This window comes from Canis lupus, chromosome 28 (assembly GCF_003254725.2).
Source record: "Canis lupus dingo isolate Sandy chromosome 28, ASM325472v2, whole genome shotgun sequence".
Taxonomy (NCBI): Eukaryota; Metazoa; Chordata; class Mammalia; order Carnivora; family Canidae; genus Canis; species Canis lupus.
The window spans coordinates 7,046,650-7,071,670 of record NC_064270.1 but is presented as its reverse complement, the minus strand read 5'-3'; the positions used below and the strand labels follow the sequence as shown (position 1 = coordinate 7,071,670).

General features: G+C 42.2%; 2 protein-coding genes across 6 annotated transcripts in view; one reads left to right on the top strand and one right to left on the bottom strand.

Moving 5' to 3' along the window:
- KIF11 (kinesin family member 11) overlaps nt 1-7,320 on the bottom strand; it is a 50,976-nt gene extending 43,656 nt beyond the window's left edge. Inside the window, exons 1-2 of one of the 2 annotated variants that reach the window (XM_025466517.3) lie at nt 7,037-7,320; nt 363-495 (exon numbers count right to left, since the gene is read on the bottom strand). In XM_025466517.3, the coding sequence (XP_025322302.1) occupies nt 363-495; nt 7,037-7,113 (210 nt within the window). In that variant the 5' untranslated portion in view covers nt 7,114-7,320. The remainder of the gene's footprint in view (nt 1-362; nt 496-7,036) is intronic. The other variant, XM_035708065.2, reaches the window with a different exon arrangement.
- A 787-nt stretch (nt 7,321-8,107) lies between these two features.
- IDE (insulin degrading enzyme) overlaps nt 8,108-25,021 on the top strand; it is a 138,806-nt gene continuing 121,892 nt past the window's right edge. For 2 of the 4 annotated variants that reach the window (XM_035708069.2, XM_035708068.2), the window contains exon 1: nt 21,797-21,989. In XM_035708069.2, the coding sequence (XP_035563962.1) occupies nt 21,892-21,989 (98 nt within the window). In that variant the 5' untranslated portion in view covers nt 21,797-21,891. Of the gene's footprint in view, nt 8,265-21,471; nt 21,542-21,796; nt 21,990-25,021 lie in introns of those variants that run through there. The other 2 variants (XM_035708070.2, XM_049103541.1) reach the window with 2 other exon arrangements.

Genomic DNA, 25,021 nt, shown 5'->3' with positions numbered 1-25,021 from the left:
AGCCCACTAGATATCTATTGGACAACTCAGAGTCAACTGAAACTTAGGATTGTACACTAGAACCTAGAAAAAAATATGTATACAAGGATAACTTTACATAGTAAATAATAAACGAGTAGTAGCATTTTCAGAAATAGGTACCGGGGTGCCTGTGTGGCTCAGTTGGTTGGTCATCCCACCCTTGATTTCGGCTCAGGTTGTGATCTCAGGATGGTAAGATCGGAGCCCCATGTCAGGCTCTGCGCTCAGCCCAAGTTGGTTTGTTCCTTTCTCTCTCTGCTTCTAACCCACTCTTGCACTACCCCTCTTTCAAACAAATAAATAAAATCTTTAAAAAAAGAAAGAAAGAAAGAAATAGGTACCATATCAAAAGTATATGTTTTCCTTGAGCTTTTGTCAGCCAATCCTCCAGTTCGTACACTAACTTCTTTTCGTACATGATCACATTCTACAACAGAATGGGCATTAGCTTTCCGTTCTGCCAAATTAAACGGTCTATAAAGAGAAATATAGAGTTACTTAAAAAACTCTTAGTTATCGGGCTACAGATGACATTATTATTAATACCTTAGGGACGCCTGAGTGGCTCAGCGGCTAAGCATCTGCCTTCAGCTCAGGGCGTGATCCTGGGGTCCCAGGCTCGAGTCCCACACCACATCGTGCTCCCTATGTGGAGCCTGCTACTCCCTCTGCCTATGTCTGCCTCTCTCTCTCTCTGTGGGTCTCTCATGAATAAATAAATAAAATCTTTAAAAATAATAACTTAGACAATAACAAAGTTAAATTTTTTAACAATATTGTTGGTGACAAGAGTTAAATGGGAGACTACTGCTAAAGCACACAGCACAATTTTTAGTTTCAACTCCCAAAAATAAGTACTTTTCAAAGACATGTAAAACATGACAATTCCAACAGCTTCTTGGAATAGGTACTAACAGAATTAACTTGTAATAAATGACAAATTTATTTTTCAGAATTCTATTTCCACAATTCTTAGAATCTGAGAAAGTTAGGTTATGACATAGTAGGAAGACTATGCCAAATTTGTGTTCAAAATACTAACCTCTCAGTAGATAATTCACACAAGATAAAAAAAATAGATAAAAATAATGACTAATTATTATGTATGTAAATGTATGTAAATGCTTCACATGTGTTAACTCAGTTTGTCCTAGTGGGGAATAGTAACATAAAACAAATGACTGGGCATCCCAGGTGGTTCAGTGGTTCAGCGCAGCCTTCAGCCCAGGTCATGATCCTAGAGACCCGGGATCGAGTCCCACATTAGGCTACCTGCATGGAGCCTGTTTCCCCCTTTGCCTGTGTCTCTGCCTCTCGTTCTGTCTCTCATGAATAAATAAATAAAAATTAAAAACAAAACAAAACAAAACAAACCCACAAATGATTATAAGAAAAGTAACGTTGGGAGCCCTGGGTGGCGCAGCGGTTTGGCGCCTGCCTTTGGCCCAGGGCGCGATCCTGGAGACCCGGGATCGAATCCCACATCGGGCTCCCGGTGCATGGAGCCTGCTTCTCCCTCTGCCTGTGTCTCTGCCTCTCTCTCTCTCTGTGACTATCATAAATAAATAAAAAAAAAATTAAAAAAAAAAGAAAAGTAATGTTTAGAAAGGATATGTAAAGGTGCTGTAGGAATATATAGCAAAAATTTAATTGATTAGGACAGGGATGAGTGTGAAAGAAGGGGGGTGGGTGATGGGATAGACTCCTAAAGGAAGTAATCTTTTTATTTTTTAATATTTTATTTATTTATTCATGAGAGACACAGAGATAGAGGCAGAGACACAGGCAGGGGGAGAAGCAGGCTCCATGCAGGGAGCCTGATGTGGGACTCGATCCCAGGTCTCCAGGATCACGCCCTGGACTAAAGGTGGCGATAAACCGCTAAGCCACCCGGGCTGCCCAGGAAGTAATCTTCTAAGCTAAATTCCTTCTTGGACTTTCAGTAGTGTGGACTCTTGATCTGCTTGGGCAATGTAGTGTGGACTCTTGATCTGCATATACTTCCCCATTTGAAAAGTGAGGCTAAGTAATAGCACCAACCTCACAATGTAAGAAAAGAAATCCTGTTTAGGGATGCCTGGGTGACTCAGTTGAGCATCCAACTCTTGATTTCTGCTCAGGGTCATGGGATTGAGCCCTGTGGTGGCCCTGGTGCTGGGTTTCCTCTCCCTTTGCCGCCCATTTTCCCTACTCACTTGCACTCTCTCTCTCAAAAAAAAAAAAAAAAAAGAAATATTGTTTAGTTTACACTTCAGTTTCCCAATGGCTACTACTATGATTGGCATACAGCAGGCATCCTAATATCTGTTAAACTACATAGCTTAATAAATATCATCCTAAGGGGAATGATAAAAGAGCTAAAAAGAACCATGGTCTACAGAGTGGCATCTATCAGATATTTATATACTTAACAGATTTCTGGGCCAAAGAGTGAGATGTACTCTTGACCGGAGTTCATTTTTCTCATTCATTACCACATATAATGAAAGGAAAAGCCAAATAGAAAATAATCTTTCCCCTCATCATTAGACAAACCAAGTTGCTATTTATTTTAAAAAAGGATACCTCAACATCCTCTGGCATACCCATCCCTAGCATACTTTTTACAGAAAACCAAATTTATGATCCTGGGAAATTTAACTCGGCAACTTCCAGGTAATATATAGTAATGCCATAGACATCAAATATATTGAAACCTACACAATGCACATAACCCATGACATGCAGTATTATTAAAAGTTCAACAAACCTAGGTCAAAACTAACTTATATTGAGGTAGGCTAAGGGTATTAAGTAGAACGAATTGCTCTCATATGGGAATAGCTTTTTCAATTAGTCTATCATTCTTAGTATCTCTCAACTAATCTCTTAGCCTGGATGTGTGATGTTAACCAAATGAATACAGTATTACTGATTTCAGGTAAAAGATGTCCAGCAAAAACAGTGAGCACCAATAAACATAGCTCAGGCAAAGAGAACTGTGCAAGAGTTAAAACTGGAACCTTCCATAAAAGAACAAAAGTTTCAACAGCATCACTGAATTCATGTTCCTACTGTGAGGAGCATGCCATAAGTGCCCCTTTGCTGATAGGGATACCAACTTCAGAAAATCTTCTCAAGGATAAAAAAATTTGCATCATCTTCTTGTGGCATAGTGAAACAGTTTTGCCTCTTGTCCCAACAAAATAAATTACAAGCAGCTCCTTAAAGAGATCTAACTTCACCTTATTTGGTAACCACTGTTAATAACTAAAATGCTCTTGAATTTGGAATAATGAACTCTGAAGTCTTCATTTTCCAAGTTGTCCTTTCTCTAAAATATTCTTTGTTGATTTAATAATACAGAATTAGGGGATCCCTGGGTGGCTCAGCGGTTTAGTGCCTGCCTTCGGCCCAGGGTGTGATCCTGGAGACCCGGGATGGAGTCCCACGTCGGGCTCCCTGCATGGAGCCTGCTTCTCCCTCTGCCTGTGTCTCTGCCTCTCTCTCTGTGTGTGTCTCTCATGAATAAATAAATAAAATCTTAAAAAAAAAAAAACCAAAACAGAATTATTAGTCTTGTTTTCCATTTGGTAATTATAGCATCACATTAGGTTACTGTTTATGGAAAGTTGGTCTGGGCCTTTTTAAAAATACAATTATATACTTTTAAATATATGAATGATTCATAAATGTTCAGATCTAAATTGCTAAAGCACTTGTCTAGATTAAAATGCCAAGATTAACTTAAATGCTAAAACCTTTATGTTACATTCTCACTAGGACTTATGCTAACCTGTACGCTATACAAGAATAAGGAATGTTTTGCATGTGTCTTATATACACATATATCAAAGCCTATTTCCTTATTAAAACTTCTCTCTATAAAAACTATCAGTTCCTCAACTCCAAAAGTTATACCTTCCTCTTGAGCTATATGTCTGTAAAACAAAATTCTCTTCTATAGTTATAATACAAGAACATCATAAAGATTGTATTCATTGGGGATCCCTGGGTGGCGCAGCTGTTTGGCGCCTGCCTTTGGCCCAGGGCGCGATCCTGGAGACCCGGGATCGAATCCCACGTCGGGCTCCCTGCATGGAGCCTGCTTCTCCCTCTGCCTGTGTCTCTGCCTCTCTCTCTCTCTCTCTCTCTTTGTGACTATCATGAATAAATAGATAAGATCTTTAAAAAAAAAAAAAAAAAAGAGGGATCCCTGGGTGGCGCAGCTGTTTGGCGCCTGCCTTTGGCCCAGGGCGCGATCCTTGAGACCCGGGATCGAATCCCACGTCGGGCTCCCAGTGCATGGAGCCTGCTTCTCCCTCTGCCCATGTCTCTGCCTCTCTCTCTCTGTGACTATCATAAATAAAAAAATAAAAAAAAAAAAAAAGATTGTATTCATTGTAATAAAGTCATCTCTTTCTTGAAATCTTAGGTTACAGTAAACTGTGCCAATTAAAAATGTAAAACTAAAGAAAAAATTCAGAAAATATATGACAGAGACTATATGTGGCTTGGAAAGCCTAAAATACTTTAAAATTTTTACTATTAGAGCCCTTTACAGAAAAGGTTTGACAACCCCAAGGGTCTCATAAATTGTTTATTTACTAGAGCTTAAGGACATATTTGCTCTAAGAAAGATATTTGAAAAAGAAAGCATGAAAAGAAAATCATCTCTTTACACAAAAATTATTGTGAATAATTAGTTACAACCTAAACACTTTTCATAAGTAACAAAGTAAAAGAAATCTCATTTTAGGTAGGACTTAAATGTAAGGAGATAATAAACATGAATAATGTTTAATTCTTGGGATAGAGGAAGGGGGCTGGAAAAGGATGCAATAGGGGCTCCAATTGTAATGACTTGTCTGTTTCTTTTTTTTTTTTTTTTTTTAATTTTATTTATTTATGATAGTCACAGAGAGAGAAAGAGAGGCAGAGACACAGGCAGAGAGAAGCAGGCTCCATGCACCGGGAGCCCGACGTGGGAATCGATCCTGGATCTCCAGGATCGCGCCCTAGGCTAAAGGCAGGCGCCAAACCGCTGCGCCACCCAGGGATCCCCGACTTGTCTGTTTCTAATTTAGGTGATGGATACACAGATGTTTGTTACTTTGTTCTCTATAACTTTTTATAGGTCTGATATATTTTATAACTAACAATAAAAAAAAAAAAAATTTAAGGGGCACCTGGACAACTCCCTTGGTTGAGCATCTGCCTTCAGCTCAGGTCAAGATCCTGGGGTCCTGGGATCAAGCCCCTGTGACTGACTTCCTGCTCAGAGGGAAGAATGCTTCTATCTCCGCCCTTCTCTCCTGCTCTGCTCTCTCTTGCTATCTCTCTCAATTAAATAAAATCTTAAAAAAAAAAGAAGAAAATCAAAGAAAATCAAACCAAACAGAAAAAGCAGTATTGTCTGGCTTTATTAAATTATCAAAATAATCTAAAAATTTGCGTTTGTGGTGTGCCTGGTTGGTTCAGTAGGTAGAACATGCAACTCTTATTATCTCAAGAGTTGTGAATTCAAGCCTCACAGTGGGTGTTGAGATTGCTTAAAAATAAAATCTTTAAAAAATAAATAAGTAAAAATTCACGTTTGTATTACAGTCTGTTAATTTTTTTTCAATCTTCAAAACAACTATTAACAGAAGTTCTAGAGTACAACTAGTAAATTGGTCAACCTTAAGGTTACCACCAAATTTCTTCCCTGACACCGAACTTAAAAAGCTAGCTATTATCTTTGACATCAACAGTTCAAATCACCAAAGCTGAGGGCAACAATTTAAGAAAGTTTGTTCACACATTTTTAAAATAGCCCTTTTTAAAATTTTAGATAAAAAAAATAAAAAATAAAAAAATAAAAAAATAAATAAAATAAAATAAAATAAAATAAATAAAAAAATAAATAAAATAAAATAAAATTTTAGAACTTCTGGATTTACAGAAAAGTTGCTGAGAGTTGGTAGAATTTTAAAACAGCAACAAAGGGCAGCCTGGGTGGCTCAGGGGTTTAATGCCATGTTCAGCCCAGGGCCTGATCTGGGGACCTGGGATCGAGTTCCACACCGGGCTCCCTGCATGGAGCCTGCTTCTCCCTCTGCCTGTGTCTCTGCCTCTTTCTCTCTCTCCTCTCTGCTGTGTTGCTCATAAATAAATAAAATCTTTAAAAAAAAAAATAAAACAGCAACAAAAACAGACACACAAAATACACATACACCAGTGAACTGTGGAGGGCTTCTTAAAAACTGAATAAATTAATCTCTAACTAAGAAACAGTTTGTGTAACAAGTAGTTTTTCCTCTACAGATTAATTTTAATATTGGGAAATTATTTGTAAATCAATCCGGGGAGAGTTGAACACCTCCACCCATTCACCACGAAGAAACTATCTCCCTCAGTCTAGAGAAGACCAAATTGCAGTACAATCATAAAGCTATACTGGCTTACGTTGACTCCTTTTAAAAACATCAACTCACTCTATAAGTTAACCTTTAAAATTTAAAGACAATGATGCTTCCTCGTTTGGTAGGGACTAAGAAAATATTGCATCTAGAAGAAAAGACAAGTCATCGATTATGTTTTTAGCGATGATAGGACGGTAATCCCAACATCAGTACTAAAACACCTACAGAGTAGGTATGCAGTCTTATTTCCAACTGAGAAATTGCAAGGAGTGGCATATAAAAACGCCACCTAAGTCTTTGTCAACTTTTTGACAACTTTGTCAACTTTTTTTTTTAAAAGAACACACTTTTCCCTAAACACTGGAGATCAAATTCTCCTTCTGAATAGCAGTTTTAAACTATAACCTCCAATACAAACATTCTTTCTTCTGACACACACTAATTTACTCCTCAGAGCAATCTAGCGTCATTTTACTGATCAGAATGCGGAGAACTACGCAACAGGCAGGTTTGCTCCCCACAGAAACAGCAAACAAAATTCCTCTCTCGGGACCGCACAGGAGGGAGCCCAGCAGCAAAGCTAGCAAAGCCAGCAGAGCCCAGCGCTCCCAATCCTGCTGGGTTCGCCTTACCTGCATCTCACCACCACCTGGATGTTCTTTCCCTTCTCCTCTTTCTTCTTCGCGGAGGAATTCGGCTGGGACGCCATTACGAGCCCCGCGGGAAGGCCAAGGCCGGGCAGCGGACTCCCCGGCTGTGGGGCGCGGAGGAGCCGGGAACACCCACGCAAGCAGCTCGACGTCCCCGCTCTCCACCAGGGGCTCTAACTGACCGAGGCGTCTGTCCCGCACTAGCGGGAGCCTCGGACCTACCAATACCGTTTCCGCCCGAAACCTAGGAAACCCAGCAACGACTCGGCGCCTCAATTTGAAAAAGGAGCCTAGACGCCGAGCCAATGGCAGCGCGGGCGCGCGAGGCACCATGGGACGCTGTGTCGTCATCAGAGCCCCACCCTCGGGGCGTGGCCCGCGGGAAAGCAAAAAGGTGGTGGGTCGGTCCCCGCTTGGAATTCGTAGTTCGGTGGGAGAGATGCGCGGTTGAACAGTGTGAGTCTTCAACGTGACCTTGCCCAAGTTCCATAACGTCTGTAAACCAAGATTTCCTCATTTTGGAAATGGAAATAATAGCAACCATCTTAAGGGGGTTGTGTGAGAATTAATGAGCTAAAGCGGGAATCAGCTTGGACTAGAACACGTAGTGTCAGGAAAGCCAGCCACGATTATAATTATTATTAGCCAATTGTAAGACAATGTTATGGAGCCACAGAGGAGAGAGGTCCAAAGTGAGCCCCTTTCTCCAGAAGAGCCTTGAATAATTAGGAAGTGTTAAGAAATAAGGTTACCACGGGTACCGAAAAGCGATGAAAGGGATGTTAAATGCCGTTCTTAGGACTCTGACTTTATCCTTTAACTAATGATAAGATGTCATTAAACGATTCCATGCAAAAGGCAGTACCACACTTGCCTCTTTGGACAACCGTTCCGGAAAGACTGACGCAGGTTTAGGACTCAATTTCCCGCCCTTTACGCGGCGCCGCACCCAGCGGGCGTCTCCAGGAGGTTGAGCCAGCGCCGGCCGCCGTCAGCCTACAAATCCCAGCAGGCAGCGCTCCCTGGACCCGCCCCCTCTCGGCGACCTGCGGCTTTCCGTAGACGTGCTGCGAACGTCCTGGCGGTTCTTGGGGTGAGCGACAGCTTCGAATGTGGGACCCAGGCCCAGAAAATACTGAATTATGGGCGTATGGCGTAGGTGGCTCAAGGAGCTGAGCTTCTGGGCCACATTTAGCCCACAGGAACCAAGGTATCTCTTTTTTTTTTTTTTTTTTTTTACGTAAGGGACAGATGGAATGGTGCCCCTTTAGTTCCTCCACTCAGTGACCATCCCGCATACCCCCCAAGGAGACATCTATATACAGCTCGGATGGCTGGTCACCTTTAGTATGCTAGTCTATTGATATCTCCCCTTTGACGGCTCACCAGCATCTCAAAGTGGACCTGTACAAAACGGTTTAGCATCTGCCTTCGGCTCAGGGCCTGATCTCCAGATTTAGGATCGAGTCCTGCATTGGGCTCCCTGCAAGGAGCCTGCTTCTCCCTCTGCCTGTGTCTCTGCCTCTCTCTGTGTGTCTTTCATGAATAAATAAATAAATCTTTAAAAAAATAAAAGCAAAGACCCCAAGTAAGAATAACGTAGCTGTATTCTTTTATCAAAAGTGAACATTTTTCTTTCTGCATGCTGTCATTCTGGATGTCTAGCTGTCAATGGTTTTATTGTAGATCTTGATTTTATCCATCAGAAATGTAATCCTCCAATATTTGTATAATTGACAGAGTTATAGAATTGATTTAGATATCTGTGGGAAGGGATCCCTGGGTGGCACAGCGGTTTGGCGCCTGCCTCTGGCCCAGGGCGCAATCCTGGAGACCCAGGATCGAATCCCATGCCAGGCTCCTGGCATGGAGCCTGCTTCTCCCTCTGCCTCTGCCTGTGCCTCTGTCTCTCTCTCTGTGTGTGACTATCATAAATAAAAAAATAAATAAAAAGATACCTGTGGGAAGTCATAAAACACGGCTAGAGTAGGAGATAATGATTATTCATTAATTGCACTCATTAATCACTTAAGAAATAACTGAATTTTGAACTTTAAAAAACTCTTTTACTAATTAAAATAATCACTAAAATAATGGTTCTACAATTTTTATTCTACAATCTATAATCTATATAAATTTAATATAATCTATAATCCAAAAATACTTTTAAAATCTCAATGGGGAGATACTACCTCACATTCACTAGTATATTAAAAGCAAAAAACAAAAAACAACAGATAATAAGCGTTGTAAGGATGTAGAGAAACTGGAGTAGGGATCCCTGGGTGGCGCAGCGGTTTGGCGCCTGCCTTTGGCCCAGGGCGCGATCCTTGAGACCCGGGATCGAATCCCACGTCGGGCTCCCGGTGCATGGAGCCTGCTTCTCCCTCTGCCTGTGTCTCTGCCTCTCTCTCTCTCTCTCTCTCTCTCTCTCTCTCTCTCTCTCTCTCTCTGTGTGACTATCATAAATAAAAAAATAAAAAAAAAGAAAAAGAAACTGGAGTCCTCACACGTTGCTGGTAGGAATGCAAAATGGTGCAGCCGCTTTGCAAAACAGTCTGGCAGTTCCTAGACTTACCACATGACTGAGCAATCCACCCCTAGGTATTCATTCAGTAGAAATGAAAACAAATATCCATCTCAAAATTTGTGTACAGGGGTGCCTGCGTGTCCCTGACTCCCGATTTCTGCTCAGGTCATGATCTCAGGGTATGGAGATTGAGCCCCTTGTGGCTGGCTGTGTACTGGGCTCTGTGCTGGGTGTGGAGCCTGCTTCAGATTCTGTCTCTCCCTTTCCCTTTGGCCCTCCCCCCTCACTCTGTCTCTCAAAAGAAAACTTAAAGCAGCAAATTTTATGGTATATGAATTATATCTCAATAAAAAAATTCAATGTAATTTTTGTTATTTGAAATGGAAATACTTCTGCTATCTTCTCTCTGCAGTGATTCATTTTTAAATATAGAGATCTGGGCCTGGGGTGCCTGGGTGTATACCTAACAGTCAGTTAGGTGTACAACTCTTGGTTTCAGCTCAGGTCATGATCTCAGGGTCATGGGATCAAGCCTCATGTTGGGATCTGTGCTCAGTGTGGAGTCCGCTTGAGGTTCTCTCACCCTCTCCCTCTGCCCTTCCCACTTGTGCTCTCTCTCCCTCTAAAATAAATAAATAAATCTTATTTTAAAAAATATAAAAAGTGCTTTTGACAAAAGAAAAATTAATCTAGACACAAACCTTACAGAATTCACAAAAATGAACTCAAAATGGGTTCCAGATGTAAAGGTAAAACACAAAACTATAAAACTCCTAGAAGACAATGTAGGAAAAAAATCTAGATGACCCTGGATTTGGTGATGACTTTTTAGATACGACACCAAAGGTACAATCCACAAAAGAAATAATCGATAAGCTGGATTTCATTAAAATTAAAAATTTCTGCTCTGTGAAAGACAAGCCACAAACTGGGAGAAAATATTAGCAAAAGACATATTTGGAGTATTTATACAAAAGATGCAAAGAACACTTCAAACTAAAAAATAAGAAAACAGGGATGCCTGGGTGGCTCAGTGGTTAAGCATCGGCCTGCAGCTCAGGGTGTGATCCCAGGGTCCTGGGATCAAGTCCCGCATCCGGCTCCCTGCAGGGAGCCTACTTCTCCCTCTGTCTATGTCTCTGTGTCTCTCATGAATAAATAAAGAAAATCTTTAAAAAAATCACAATTATAAAATGGGCTCAAATCAAAGGAGAGACTCCTTTCACAATGTATACATACACCAAATCACCACATTGCACACTTTAAAAAAAATATTTTTTAAAAGATTTTATTTACTTGAGAGAGAGCAAGCTTGAGCATGAGTGGGGGGATGAGGCTGAGGGAGAAGGAGAAGCAGACTCCTTGCTAGTGCAAAGCCTGACACAGTGCTCCATTCCAGGACCCTAAGATCATGACCTGAGCTGAAGTCAGGTGCCTGAACAACTGGAGCCATCCAGGCACCCCAATTTTAAAATTTTGTTTTTAAGGAATCTCTACACCCAACGTAGGGCTTGAACTCACAATCAAGATCAAGTGTCACATGCTTCATCTACTGTGCCAGCTAGGTGCCACCACATTGTACACTTTAAATATAATTTTATTTGTCAATTATACCTCAATAAAGCTAGGAGGGGACTGGCAAACAAGCCAAAGACCTTAACAGAGGCCTGACCAACGAAGATTTACAGATGGCAAATAAGCATGTGAACGATGCTCTACATCATGTCATCAGGGACATGTAAATTGAAACAATGAGATTTCCTACATACCTATTAGAATGGCCAAAATCCAAAACACTGACAACACTGGTAAGTGTTGGTAAGATGCTTGTAAATGCTGGTAAGAATGTGGAGCAATAGGAACTTTCATTGATTGCAAGTGAGAATACAAATTTTATGACCACTTCGGTCATTTCCTACTAAACTAAATATATTCTTACCATCCAGTCTAGTAATCATACTCCCTGGTATTTACCCAAAGGAGTCTTTTTTTAAAAAAAAGATTTTACTTATTTTTTCATAAAGAGAGACACAGAGAAGGCAGAGACATAGGCAGAGGCAGAAGCAGGCTCCCTATAGGAAGCCTGATGTGGACTTGATCCCAGGACCCCGGGATCACAACCTAAGTCAAAGGAGACACTCAACCACTGAGCCACCTAGGTGCCCCTACCTAAAGGAGTTTTATGTTCACACAAAAACCTGCACACAGATGTTGCGCGGCTTTATTCATAATTGCTGAAATAATGGAAGCTACCAACATGTCCTTCAGTGGGTGAAAGGATAAACCATCTGTGGTACCTACAGACAATAGAATATTTATTAGCACTAAAAATTAATGAACAGGGATGCCAGGGTGGCTTAGTGGTTGAGTGATTGCCTTTGGCTCAGGTCGTGATCCCAGGGTCCTGGGATCAAGTCCTACATCAGGGTCCTTGCAGGGAGCCTGCTTCTCCCTCTGCTGTGTCTCTGCCTCACCCTCTGTCTCTCATGAATAAATAAATAAAATCTTTAAAAATAAATAAATAAATAAATAATAAAATAAAATAAAAATCAATGAACAATTAAGCCATAAAAAGACATGGAAGAAACTGAAATGCATATTATTAAATGAAAAGAAGCCAATCTATATAGTATATGATTTCAACTATTTGACATTCTGAAAAAGGCAAAATTATGAATACAGTGAAAAGATCAGTAGTTGCCAGGGGTTGGGGGAGGGAGGGATGAATAGGCAGAGCACAGATTTTTTTTTTAAAGATTTTATTTATTGATGAGAGACACAGACTGGGGGAGCAGAGACACAGGCAGAGGGAGAAGCAGGCTCTCTGCAGGAGCCTGATGTGGGACTCGATCCCAGCACTCCAGGATCATGCCATGGGCTGAAGGCAGGTGCTAAACCGCTAAGCCACCCAGGGATTCCCACCCCCTTTTTGAGAGACAGAGAGAGAGAGAGAGCAAATTGGGGAAGAGGGGCAGAGGGAAAGGGAAAGAGAATCTTAAGCAGGCTCCACGCTCAGCACAAAGCCCTGCGTGGGGCTTGATCTCACAACCCTGAGATGAAATCAAGAGTCAGCCGCTTAATTGACTGAGCCACCTAGGTGCTCTGGGTATAGGGGATTTTTAGGGCAGTGAAAATGCTATGTACTATACTATAATGGTGGATGTATGTCATTACATATTTGTCCAAACCCATAGAATGTACAATATTGGAGGGCCGGGTGGCTCAGTTGGTTAAATGACCAACTCTTGATTTCAGCTCAGGTCATGAGATTGAGCCCCATGTCAGGCTCCTTGCTCAGCAGGGAGTTGGCTTGAGATTCTCTCTCTCCCTCTCCTTCTCTCCCTTTTCCTCTGCCCCTCCACACCGTCTCTCAAATAAACAAATCTTATAAAAAAAAAAAGTGTACAATACCCAGTGTGAGCCCTAATGTAAACTAAGGACTTTGTGTGATAATGATGTATCAATATAGGTTCATCCATTGTCATAAGTTGATGGTGGGCAAATACTGATAATGGGGGAGGCTATGCATGTTTGGGATCAGGAATATATCTATATACCTTCTACTCATTTTTTCAGTTAACCTAAAACTGCTCAAAAACGATCAAGCAAGCAAACAAATAAAGCAGTGGTGCCTGGCTGGCTCAGCCTATGGAATATGTGACTCTTGGTCTCTAGGTTATGAGTCTAAGCCCCATGTTAGGTATAGAGATTACTTAAAAATAAAATCTTTATAAAGTTTTAAAATATGGATGCCTGGGTGGCTCAGTGGTTGGGTGTCTGCCTTTGGTTCAGGACATGATCCCGGGGTTCCGGGATCAAGTACCGCATCAGGGTCCCTGTAAGGATCCTGCTTCTCCCTCTGCCTGTTTCTGCCTCTCTGTGTCTCTCATGAGTAAATAAATAAAATCCTTAAAAAAATTTTTTTAAATAAAAATAAAGCCTATAATCCCTTGGGAAAAAAAGATTCTAATCATTTCACAGAGCTTTATTCTTACTTTGACAACAAAGAAAAGCATTTTTGATAGGCATCCTACTATCTTAATATAGAACTACATTTTGATAAAATATAAATTTGTATTTTGTTCTCCTGTATTTCCTTTCAAGCAGGTAGGTAAGCCTTTCTGAATAATTGAAGGTTGGAAATTGTTTGCTACTGTCTTGGATTTTCTATTTCAAACCTTTTGGAAATTACTAGTCGTCTGGAGAAATGAGTATTTTATATAACCCATGAGCTCATTAGCATTTTTATTTTCAAAAATAGTAGTTTACACCCATGATTTTTTTTTTACACCCATGATTATTACTACAGTTTCATATCTTCAAAATTTACCCTAATAATCATCATAGGAGATAGGATTTTGTAACCACAAACATTGGTGTTTTGTATAAGAAAAATCACATTTTAAATATGATCCTGAAAAAAAATAGGAACCTTGACTTCTTCTTCCACCTGGAAACTTCAGTTTTTTTTTTTTTTTTAAAGAGTTTATTTATTCATGAGAGAGAGAGAGAGAGAGAGAGGCAGAGACACAGGCAGAGGAAGGAGCAGGCCCCACACAGGGAGCCCAATGTGGGACTCAATCCTGGGTCCCTAGGATCACACCATGGGCTGAAGCCGGTGCTAAACTGCTAAGCCACTAGGGCTGCCCTGGAAATGTCAGTCTTGATTACTCTTGCAAATCCTTCACATATCACTCTCTGGGATATGAAGAGGTCTGGTCGTTTCACACAGAGAAAAACGTGTGGAAAGTCTACCCGGCTTTGCTTTATACAGGTTACTTCTGAGATGCTCATTTGTACAGCTGCAAGTAGTCCCTGAAGCTTGGGAGCTCTGTGGCCTCTGGGCCACCATTAGGGCAAGGAAGTTTATGCCTCAGAAGTCTGAAGACAGGGATCCCTGGGTGGCGCAGCGGTTTAGCGCCTGCCTTTGCCCCAGGGTGCGATCCTGGAGACCCGGGATCGAATCCCACGTCGGGCTCCCGGTGCATGGAGCCTGCTTCTTCCTCTGCCTGTGTCTCTGCCTCTCTCTCTCTGTGTGACTATTATAAATAAATAAAAATTTAAAAAAAAAAGAAGTCTGAAGACAGAGGGTTTTTTTCTTTTTCTTTTTTTTTTTTAAGATTTTATTTATTTATTCATGAGAGACACAGAGAGAGGCAGAGACACAAGCAGAGGGAGAAGCAGGCTCCATGCAGGGACCCTGATGTAAGACTCCACTCCAGGGCTCCGGGATCACGACCTGAGCCAAAGGCAGATGCTCAACCACTGAACCACCCAGATATCCCTGAAAACAGTGTTTTCTAGTTTCTGCTCCTGCTGAGAAGTCTAAAGCCATTCCAATTCCTGATCATTTGTATGTAACCTCTTTTTTTCTTTTTTTCCCCCTCTGGAACCTTAAGCAATCTGAAATTAGTGTAATAGTGCTGAAATTCTGTAATAACACATGCCTTGATATGAATCTATTTTCACCTATTGGGCTGGGCATTCGGTGAATTCTTTCAGTCTGGCGACTCATTTCCTTCAGTTGTGGCAAATGTTTTTAAATTATTCATCGAGGGCACCTGGACGGCTCAGCCAGTTAAGTGTCTGACTTTGGCTCAGGTCATGGTCTCTGGGTCTGGGAATTGAGCCCCAAGTTGTGCTCCCTGCTCAGTGGGGAGTCTGCTTGTCCCTCTACCCCTCCCCCAGCTCTTGCTCCCTCTCTCTCTCTCTCTCTCTCTAGTAAATAAATAAAATCTTAAAAAAATAAGTTATTCATCGAACATTTTACTTGCTTTCTTTGTGCTTCCTCTCTGGAATTCCTATGTATGGATAATAGATTTCCACAACCTATTGATTACCACTATTAATATTTTGATGTACTTCTTTCCAATTATTTATATGTATATTTTAACAATTGAGATTATAATTAAATATGTAGTTTTACATCCTGAATTTTCATTTAACATAAGCATTCTTCCAAGCCCTTGAAAATTCTTCACAAATATTTTTATTTGTATGATCTTTTAAGGCTGCCAAGCAACATCTATGCAAATCTTTAGTAAACAGTCGAGGAGCACTTGACTTTAGCTTTTTCCGTAGATACTAGAATTGTGTTAGGTTCTGTCTGTGGGTATGAATGCCAAAAAGAACAAACAGCATATCTGAATGTCCTTAAAAACGGAGGAAAAAAACCCACCACAGTTCATGAACTGCTCATAAGCCTATAAAAAAATCCCCAACTGCATAAGTATAGAGTTCCTCAAATCCAAATTCAAGTTGCTATAGTGCCCTAATAGTAAAATCTCAGTAGCAAAGGTTAGTTGTGAGAGAACAGGAAAGGTTTCCAATTCTCCCACCTTCTGGCAGATCCCAGATTATGCCAGACTCCTCTCCCAAAACTTTACAACTCGTATTTCTCCACTCTCTGGAGTCTTTCCCTTACCCTTTCCCTTAACTGGCTCCCTCTACCTTTCAAGTTACAACTTAAAGATCACTTCCTCAGAGGAAACATCCCTGTTTCACAACCACTCTATCTGAAGTAGCCTCCAAAACTCTTTTATGAAACTCAATTTTTTTCTTTTTCTACAGAGCAAAAAAAGATTTTGCTCTTCAGATTTTTCTTTCTTTGCCATACCTCAGAACCCTTTCCTGGAGACCAAAGATGTTCAGAAGAATTAGGATTCTTACAGTAGGAAAGCAAAGAGAAAAGGGGATATTCAGTGTTTTCAATGTTCAAACTAGGCTTTTAAGGGAAAGCCCTGAAAAGAGCCCTAAGTAAGACAATGACATAAGAAGAAGCAGATGAAAAAAAAAAAAAAAAAAAGAAGGAGAAGCAGATGACTGCCCCTCCACAACTTTCAAACTTGAGTTGAGAAATTCCTGGTTAGAACATTAGATGGGACAAAAGGGATTTGAGAAGAAGCTGATGAAGATAAGGAACTGGAGAGAAAGAGGAAATCCTAGGAGAGGTTCTGGTGGGGAGTTAGCCCACGAGAAGGGCCACAGAAGCAGGCTTTCCATTGACAGGTGCCTATGCAGTCCAAACACTAATGCTATGCTTTGAGTTTTTGCTGATCTCCCACCTAAACTGTCCCATTTGTACACTCCTGTTGTCAACAGCCCAGGACATGAATACCCTTAATACAACTGGTGGGAACTTGCCACAACCCCCACACCCACCCCCAGCCATGGATAGTAGTGATAATGGAGGGAAAGTCCCAGAACTCTTACTTGGGTGAAGCTAGACAGCAGAAAAACCCACCCTAGTTACCCTAATATTATTATTTTAAAGATTTATTCATTTAATTATTTGAGAGAGAAAGAGAGAAAGAACATGAGCAGGAGTGATAGGAGAGGGAGAAAGAATCTCAAGCAAACTCCATGCTGTGTGTGGAGCCCGGCTGGGGGCTTGATCCCAGGACCCTGATATCATGACCTGAGCCAAAACTAAGAGTCAGACACTTAGCTGACTGAGCCACCCAGGCACCCCACCCTAATATTATTTTAATTATATTATGTAAGTTTTTATATAAGTATTAGTTTACTTGTTTATTTCTCTCACTATAATGTCAAACCCCAGAAGAATAGAAACTTGGTTACTTGCTCTTTCGGCGTATCTTCAATATATAAAGCAAGGGTGGGCCCATTTTTGTTCAGTGGATAAATCAAGAGTAGTTGTAACTGGAGAAAATATGAATTATAGATTTTCACATTAATATTTCAAGTAGTGTCCATAAAGTGACTCAAACTTACCTTCAAGGACCAGCAAGCAGGGGAGCCTTGGTAGCTCAGTGGATTGAGCAGCTGCCTTGGGCTCAGGTCATGATCCCGGGGTCCCAGGATCCAGCCCCACATCAGGCTCCCCGCTCAGTGGGGAGTCTGCTTCTCCTTCTGCCTGCCAGCTCCCCTGCTTGTGCGCACATGCTCTCTCTTTCTCTCTGTCAAATAAATAAATAAAATATTTTTAAAAAGGACCAGCAAGTGATTTAGAAAAAGTTTTAAAGAACAAGTTTATAATTCACAAATCACTTATATATAAACATTTTTAAAAATTCATGTTGCTTTGGTTTTAGATATTTTATTACCATAGTACTGTATTTAAGACTAACATACAAAAAAAAAAAAAACTAACATACATTATAAAACTTATTTTTAAGTAGGCTCCATGCCCGGTGTGGGACTTGAACTCATGAACCTGAGATTTAGAGCCACATACCCTACTAGCCAGACACCTCATAAAACTTTTTATCATGGAAAACTTCAAACATACACAAAAGCAAAGAGAATAGTATAATACCTCTCCCCACCCCATCATTCATTATGCAGCTTCAATAATTATCAGTTCATGGCCAATAATATTGTTTTATCTATATTTTCCCCTCCTCACTCATTCTCCACTGAATTATTTGAATCAAATCCTAGGCATTGCATTATTTCAGTATATATCTCAAAGAACCCTAAAAAAAAAACCCCACAGCTATTAGCATACCACCAAAAGTAACATAATTATTTAATATCATCAAATATCTACTAACTATTCTTACTTTTCTCATGAATGCTTATTTTCCATAATAGGTTTGCTCAAATTAGGATTTAAACAAAAATGAAACATATCATTTGGTTAATGTCTTTTTTTGTTTTCCATTTAAAAATTTTTTAAAATTTTATTTTAGGTAGGCTTTATGACCAATGTGAGGAGGCTTGAACTCATGACCCTAATATCCAGGGTCACATGTTCTACCATATGAGCCAGCCAGATGCAAGTGTTTCAAAATCGACACTTAATAATGTAGTATACATAGTCGACTCCGTAATACTTTTGAAACAGTATTATCTTTTGAAAGTGTTACTGAAGTGCTACAGAAAAGTAAATGAATCATAAGAGAACAGCTCAATTTATTTTCAAAAACTGAATATACCCACTTAAAACATACCCCCAGAAGCCCTCTTTATTCTCCCCAGCCACTAGTCTGACATCTAATACTATACTATAGATTAGTTTTGTCTGATTTTCAACTTTATATACATGGACTTATATAGTAAATACTCCTTTGAGTCTGGCTACTTTCACCATGTTTGTGGGATTAATCCATATTTTTAAGTGTAGTTTTTGCTCATTTTCATTGCTGTACAGTATTCCATTGTGTGACTACTACCTAATTTATTTTTTATGTGCATTTTATTGTGGTTTCTTTTCCTGTTCATTTTTTTTTTTTTTTGCATTTTATTGTTGATGGGCTTTGGATTGTTTCCAGTTTGGACTATTATTGACTGTGCTGCTGTGAATATTATAGTACATATATTTTTGTGGATGCATGTTCACATTTCTGTTGGCTATATAGCTAGAAGTTGAATTGCTAGGTCATAGTATATACATATACGCAGCTTTAATAGATATCACCAAATAGTTTCCATGGCCTATTTGTCTGCTATCATGCTATTATCATATTATCTCAATTACTATAGCTTAATAGTAACTCTTAATACATGGTACTATACGTGTTCCAGATTCTTCTTTCAGGCTGGCTTGGGTCTTCCTGACCTTTTGCATTTTCATATAAGAGTTTATAAACAGATTGTCATACTTGCCAATTCTAAGTCCCTTTTAATACATAAGTTTCCCCTTCCTCTTTTATTTTGCAATTCAGGTCACTTTTCCTGTAGTGTTTCTTTTCTTTCCTTTTTTTTAAAAAATATTTTATTTATTTATTCATGAGAGACACAGAGAGAGGCAGAGACACAGAGAGAGGGAGAGGCAGGCTCCTTGCAGGGAGCCGGATGTGGGACTCCATCCTGGAACAGGATCACGCCCTAAACCAAAGGCAGACACTCAACCTCTGAGCCACCGAGGCATACCTCCTGTAATGTTTAAAACATTCTAAACATAATTTTATACATTATAAATAATTTCAAACATTCTAAACATAATAATTGTTGATTATGTCCTTATGGTGTGATTTAACATACCTATACCATGTATTTCCTATGAATGGTAGTTACATTTAGAGGCTTAATCAGATTTAGAAAACATGCAATTGATAAGTGTTAATTAAGCACTGTGCTTGCTGCCAGGTGAGATACAAAAATGTCTAAGACATCATTCATAATCCACTGCTTCTTACAAGCATGGAAGGTTAAAATTCAAATAAGTGCCTTTAGAGAGAGGCAAACTACTCTGGTAGCTCAGATCAAAGAGTGGTTACTTTCAATAAGGTATGTGAGGAATGGAAATGAGGGAAAGTTTTGTAAAGGCAGTGCTATTTCAACTGGGCTTGAAAGTTGCTAGAGATCTGACAAGTTGGTATTGTTATAAGCATTAATTAGCTGTGTGAATTGCAGTTATTAGTGGGTGGGGGTAGAAGCTAAAAAGGTGGGTACCAAATTGAGTGGTGGCCCCCAAAATATTGTTCATGTCCTAATCCCAGGAACCTGTGTTACATTATTTGGAAAAAGTATCTTTGCAGACGCAATCAATTTAAGAATTCGATGAGATAATCCTGGATTACGTGATTGTGCCCTAAATCCAATGACAAATGTTCTTGTAAAAGACAGAATAAAAGACACGCAGAGGAGAAAGCAATGTGAAGTGGAAGCAGGGATGGGGTGATGTGGCCTTAAGCCAAGGAAACTGGGTTCCACAAGAAAGCTGGAAGTAGCAAAGAACAGATTCTCCCCTAAGATCCTCCATAGGGAGTGCAGCCCTGACAATACCTTAATTTTGGACTTCTGGCCTCCAGACTGTGAGAGAATAAGTTTGTTGTTTAAAGCCACTAAATTTGTGATAATTTATTATGGCAGCCACAGGACACTAATACAGGAGGGTTGAGGCTGGAATGTAATACTGTGGAATTTTACCCTACATTGCACTAGGAGTGCTGCCTCATCTCTGGTACCTCGGTTTCCATCCATCCAAAGTTTGCCTTTAGCTGAAAGTGTATTTTTTTTTTTTTTAAGATTTTTAAATTTATTCATGAGAGATGAATAAGGAGGGAGAGGGAGAGGGAGAGAGAGAGGCAGAGCGAGAAGCAGTCTCCATGCAGGGTCTCCAGGATCACGCCCTGGACCACAGGTGGCGCTAAACCGCTGAGCCACCGGGGCTGCCCTGAAAGTGTATTTTTAATTTTTTTTTAAATTTTTATTTATTTATGATAGTCACAGAGAGAGAGGCGCAGAGACACAGGCAGAGGGAGAAGCAGGCTCCATGCACCGGGAGCCCTACGTGGGATTCGATCCCGGGTCTCCAGGATCACGCCCCGGGCCAAAGACAGGCGCCAAACCGCTGCGCCACCCAGGGATCCCTGAAAGTGTATTTTTAAAAAAGATCCCTTTACCTCTTTAATGAAGTATCCATTTGATTAAGGGAACCTCCTCCTGAATTCCTATTTGAAGCCATAATAGGATTCAAAGCATTGTTTTTGACCGTAGTCTTGGGGTTCGCCACATCGGAAACCCACAGGTACTTAAGCTAGGGAGTCACTATCCCTAATTGCACTTTGCCCTAACGAACCCCGCAAGATGGAAATGCAACCGAAAATCAGATCCATAACAACTATTACGTTGTTCTTGGATGCTTAACACCATACAGCCATCCGGGAAAAAGCCTGGTTATAAATAATGGTTAAAGTACACTGACAATAGAAGTACTACATATATGTGTGGTGGCGCTTTAATACAGCAGTAGAGAGGAGTTTCTACCGTGGATCTGAAAGCCCGCGGAAGCCTTGTTTCGCCGCGGCCATTCCACCTCCCCCGCTTGCTCTGCGAGGGGCTAACTTCCCCAGGGTCCGCACCGCGCTCTAGAGGGAGCCCGCGGACCGCGGGCCGCAGAATCGTTTGCTGCGCAGCCGCCCGGTCCGCGGACTCGGTTCCAACACCTGCACCGCCCAGGGCGCCAGCCAATGAGGGCGCCTCCGCAAACATGGCCCCTTGCGCTCTCAGTATTCGCGAGACCCTGCCCTCTCCGTACACTTAGCCAGGTACACCTCGCCGCCCTCCCGCGTACGCCTCGTCTGACCCAGTCGGTGCCACCAGCCTGGGAAGGCCTGGTTGCTGCGCTCCCGCAGCTCCGCGGCCAGACTCGGTCCAGCCCGCCGGCTGCAGCCCGCGACGCCGGCCGTGCCCACCGCCCCCGCCCTCGCCCTCGCCCTCGCCCTCGCCCTCGCCCTCGCCCTGTCGGGTTCCAGGCAAAACCCGGAGCCCCGGCCGCGCAGCGGCTCCCGGGAGGCGGCGCGGCGCGGCGCGGCGGACTGAGCATGCGCAGTGGGCAGGGCCGGCTCCCGGTGCAAGAAGGAAGCGTCCGCGGTGCTCCCGGCGGCTTCGCTGGGGTATGCGGTACCCGCTAGCGTGGCTGCTGCACTCCGCGCGGCCCAGCACCTTCCGCTCCGTCCTCGGCGCCCGCCTGCCGCTCCCGGAGCGCCTCTGTGGGTAAGCGGAGCAGAGCGCCCGGGCCCTCGGGGCCCGCGAGTCACCGTGGTTTGGAGCCCGGGTTGCAAAGTGGTGATTCAGCACTTAAAGCCGCCGCCGCCGCCGCCGCCGCCGCCCCTCACGCCGCCAGTCCCGCCGGCCTGGGGCCCGGACGCCCGCGGAGGCCGCCCCGGGCCCGGAAGGTCGGCCCGCCGGCCGGCCGGGTGGGAGCGAGGGGCCTTGCCCGCAGAGGAGGGCGCCTTTCGGGCTGGTGAGGGCGGACGGGGGCTGTGACCCGGGGTCACGGGACATGGGTCCCAAGTGCGGGGGGCCCGGGGCGCGGACGGAGTCACCCCGGCGGGCTCCCGGGAGCCGTGCCGTGCCACTCTCCTGGGAGTCTGCCGGTGAGGGACCGGGAACCCGAGTTCGACTGTCCCTGGCCATAGGGTAAAGGAATCCGAGTCCAAGGAGACCTGCTTCTCACCCTCCTCTCAGCCATGCTTTTTTCCATGGGGACGGAGTTTCCACTACTATATGGAAATGCCTGCGTTGGGAACCGTAAAAGTTTGCCTGCTTGCGCCTTAGTGAGTAGACGAGTATTGGGTTTCCTGACCGGGGGAATTCGGGAGCCGAAGGATACCTTGGGATCCATCAAAATCCATCAAAGCAGCTCCCTTGTCTTACACCTGATACAGTCGAGGCCCGGAGAGATTGTGTGATTTCCCAATTGCAGGGCTTGTGGCTAAAAGCTATATGGGGACTGGGTTTTTTTTTTTTTCTTTTGCCATCCGGTGGCGTGCTCTCTCTCCACTTCGCTGCTCTGTGTATAGTAGAAATACATAGTCTCGTAGCGAACGCCGAATGCCCCTTACTGTGAATAAAGAGGAATTGGCGAAGATGGGCAGTACAGTCTTGCCCTACTTAGGTCTATCCTTTGAACCTCTCCTCTGTTTTTAATAATATCTAGGACCTACAAAGTGCAGGGCACTGTGGTAGACCCTCGGTGTAAGTATGTGGTCTGCCTTCCAAGGACCTTTGACTTTTTTTTTAAATCTTTATTTATTTTTTTTAATTTTTTATTTACTTATTTATGATAGTCACACACAGAGAGAGAGAGAGAGAGAGAGAGGCAGAGACACAGGCAGAGGGAGAAGCAGGCTCCATGCACCGGGAGCCCGACGTGGGATTCGATCCTGGGTCTCCAGGATCACGCCCTGGGCCAAAGGCAGGCGCTAAACCGCTGCGCCACCCAGGGATCCCAATCTTTGACTTTTTTGTCCAGATTAAGATGCCAAGAGAGTATAGCCAAGCTGAAAAGGACGTGTTTCACTACAGTCATAGATCGGCAGTGTGGGCTTTGCACAATTTAGGGCAGAGATAGAAGAGGGGGTCTGGGCTGGCCTTTGAAGGAAAAGCAGAAAATGTGGAGAGTGGGCATTGGTGAGTGTAATACAGCCTAGGCACTGGACTTCTGGAGTTGGGGACAGACTGAGCAGATTAGTCTAGTTGGAGCTTTAGAGAACTTCTACAGGGGAATTAGGAGGAAACAAATCTTGTAAAAGTAGAGTAATGCTAGCCTGGGCTTTGAATTTTATTTGGACTTTTCCAATGCATAGTATTGGGAGCTGTTAAGAGTTTGAGGTGGGGAGTGATCTAATGAAACTGTTGAGGAAATTAGTTTGGTGGGTATGAGCAGGATGTAAGAGAGTGGAGAGATCTGAAGAAAAGAAATTGGTTGGGACTTAGTCTTTCCTGGCTGAACTAGGATAGTAGTAGTAATGATACTAAAAAGGCCTAATGCAAATGAAAAAATCTGTGGAGCTTGTTTTCCCTGCTCTATTTCCCACTATGCAAAATCCACTACAATATGGATAAAGATTCCTGAGTTTAGAGAAAGAAGTGGGAGTGGTGAGCATAAGCAGGGTACCTCTGTGGGTCTCCTTCAGGTCAGAATTTGTTCTGTAGTTAATTTGTTGCTAATAGGTTATGCTTAGCTTCATATTGTCTTCAGTGTATAGAATTTGGGATTTTATTTATTTTTTTATTAAAGATTTTATTTTTAAAAACTTTTTATTTATTCATGAGAGATAGAGAGGCAGAGACACAGGCAGAGGGAGAAACAGGCTCCATGCAGGGAGCCTGATGTGGGACTCGATCCCGGGTCTCCAGGATCAGGCCCTAGGCTGAAGGCAGTGCTAAACCGCTGAGCAACGGGGCCTGCCCTAAAGACTTTATTTTTAAGTAATCTCTACACCCGTTGTGGGGCTCAAACTCACAGCCCTTATATCAAGAGTCAAATGCTCTACTGACTGAGCCAACTAGGTGTCCCAGAATTTTGGATTTTAAAGCATCAATTTTAAGTTTTATACAAAGGTTTGTATGTTCTACCTACAATTCAGTTTTCTCTGTACTTTTCTCCCATAGCTTTTTACTTTCACTGATGAGGTTCAGGGCATGGGTTAAACTGCCAGAGCTTCAAGATAAGGTTGTTCTCAAAGAAGGAAATTCAGGAGATTTGAAGATAATGAATGAGATCAACCACCTAAAAAACTCTATATTAAAAATTAGTGATTGACTAATAAGGAAAATACAGGTCCAATCAAAGGGATCAGGGTATAGTTATAGGAAGGAAAGGACTAACATCTGAAGCTACCCATATTCAAATCTTGAGGAAGGTAATCAATCCTACCGTACAAAGTAGGGAGATATATTAACAGAGATGGTTACAGGGTTATTTAATGGAAGACTTGGGATTTAATCCATGTCTGTCTGGAACCAGAGCCTGAGCTCTTAACTGTTAAACTGCCTTTGCCAGTGTCGAGGCATTCATTTCCTGTTCTAACCTTTTGAGAAAGAGATAGTCTTAAAGCAGTTTGTAAAGATTTATTTAAAAATCAGCTTCATTGTCCTCTGTTTAGCCATATTGGATAAATTGGTGCTGTGTGTAATTATCTGAACTATTGTGAGGAACCTAGAGGTAGTAGCCCAGTCCCTGGCAACTACTTGAAACACCTGTGCATCGGTCATCTCACTTTGCATTTTTTTTTAAGATT